This window comes from Gobio gobio, assembly GCF_949357685.1.
Source record: "Gobio gobio genome assembly, chromosome: 6".
In the NCBI taxonomy this organism is placed as follows: Eukaryota; Metazoa; Chordata; class Actinopteri; order Cypriniformes; family Gobionidae; genus Gobio; species Gobio gobio.
The window spans coordinates 26,871,508-26,873,475 of record NC_137102.1 but is presented as its reverse complement, the minus strand read 5'-3'; the positions used below and the strand labels follow the sequence as shown (position 1 = coordinate 26,873,475).

Below are 1,968 nucleotides of genomic sequence, written 5' to 3'. Positions count from 1 at the left end.
GCGGAAGGTGGAGAGCCCCCCCGCTGAGAGACCGCGCAGAGGTGCGACGCCTCTAATTTGCATATGAATAGCAGCGAAACCAGAGAGTCAACGGCCAGACTTGAATTTACTCACTCAGTATTGGCTGAGGCCACAACTTTTGAATAAACCCTCGTGATTGGTTGGCAGATCACTGCAGACCAATCATGATTGGCCCCCCTGGCTCATTATAAATGTAAACCCCAATAATAATAATAATATAAAATAAATATATAATTTATGTTGTAATAATTTATGTTTTATATTAGTGCTATGAAGTACACTATTCATACCATCAAAGAATATATGGGACAATTATACGGACCGTGCCGTTTATTCAATGAAAGAGCTTAATATATAAACACACACAGCTGTTCATTCAAAGAAAGAGCTTTATTGTCAAACACAAATAGTACAGTGCAGCAGTATTTTATGTTGTCCTCCAAAAACGTCAAAAAGAAGCGCCCAACACATTAGGGGAACACAGGCGTATATGGTGAGTCGCCCTGTACTTCGGTGTGGCCTCTAATCTGGATTGCAAAGTGTTACAAAGTTCGGTGAGCTCCGGGCTGCGAGAGGGCGGTGGCCGCACAATCCATCCAGACACACCGTCAACAATGCCGTCTTCCTCATCAGACATGAGATCAATGGTCGCAGACTTCCAAATGTCCACCTCATCCGGAGCCAGCACACTTCGTCTTGCTTCCAGCAACTGTAATACAATCCATAAAGACAATAAGCAACCTGAAAAATACTCACATTGACAAAAAACGGTTCTAATATAATAAAGCTTACCCTTTTTCTTCTTGATCGACTCCGAGCTAAACTCTTCACAGTTTCCGCCTGCGATGTAAGTTCAGGTTGTTTGTATCTGAAGCTCCGGCGTATCGATTCATAATACGTCTTACAGGCAGCTGGAAAACAATTACATGAGACTGGTATTAATAAAAACAGTCACGGTAAAATTAAACAAGGAATGAGAAAAACATTAGTCATACTTACACACAATGTCCTCATGTTCAGCGGTTAAATCTGGACTCGCGGAAATCGCTCCAAGCAGATAAGAGCTCACGGCTTCGTTATGAGGCGAGGATAGGCTGTGTAAACAAAATGTGCAGTTTTAAGCTCGGATCTATTAACGCATCCATTTCCTTATACAGCTGAATAAAAGCATATTCTTTCAATCGTAACGTTACATACCCATGCTCTGGTTCATAGCGCCTAAAGTTTGCCTCAGAGTTGTGAAGACGCCGGACAGCCTCCTGAAAAATACAAGACAAAAGACGATATATAAAAACGCAAACTGGTTCTGCAAACGTTACTTTTAGCGTGGGGTACTTTAAAAATAATATTACGCTTAACGTTATACATAAAAATATTCTTACCGCAATCTTGGGATTGTGCACTCGTCTTCTCTTCTTGGAGTTATTTTCTTCCACAGCACAGCTGTTTTTCGACTCAAAAGCAGCCCACTTATCCTCCATGGACGGCAACCTGGAGTTTATTACACCAAACTTCTCATTCAGTTGTTCGTAAGTAGAGTAAGCTGACGAGACAGGCCACTCATAGTATTCAGCAGTTTCTTCTCATCGGTCAGCGGACTGGCTGAAAGGGGTTGGTCGCGTCCATTCAGAGGAGTTGAAGGAGAGCTGAAGGCGAGGCGGCGTCCTGTCATGTTGATCACGCAAAGCAGCAAAAACACAGAAAATGTAAAAAAAAAAAGTCCAAAACACGTCTGTTTAAAGCACGTCTTGTACGCATCATGGCCTTGAACTCGCACGTGATTGGACGAGGGCGAGAAGCTCGTCGGGCTCCTCCAATCACATGCGAGGTCATTGTTATGAGGAATATCTCGCGAGACGTGCGCGCATACAAATGAGCAAGCGGTGTGCATAAACTCTGTGATATCAACACGGTGTGACACACACACACACACACACACACACACAC

The 1,968-nt window shown here is 43.2% G+C and overlaps 1 protein-coding gene across 1 annotated transcript; it reads right to left on the bottom strand.

Moving 5' to 3' along the window:
- Positions 1-394: 394 nt before the first annotated feature.
- On the bottom strand, positions 395-1,712 carry LOC307127906 (uncharacterized protein C14orf93-like). The gene is made up of 5 exons (XM_079819407.1): positions 1,404-1,712; positions 1,219-1,280; positions 1,021-1,115; positions 814-932; positions 395-730 (listed from the first exon to the last, which is right to left on the bottom strand). Exons 1-5 carry the CDS (start codon positions 1,500-1,502, stop codon positions 470-472), a joined length of 636 nt encoding a protein of 211 aa, XP_079675533.1. The 5' UTR covers positions 1,503-1,712; the 3' UTR covers positions 395-469.
- Between the last annotated feature and the right edge of the window lie 256 nt (positions 1,713-1,968).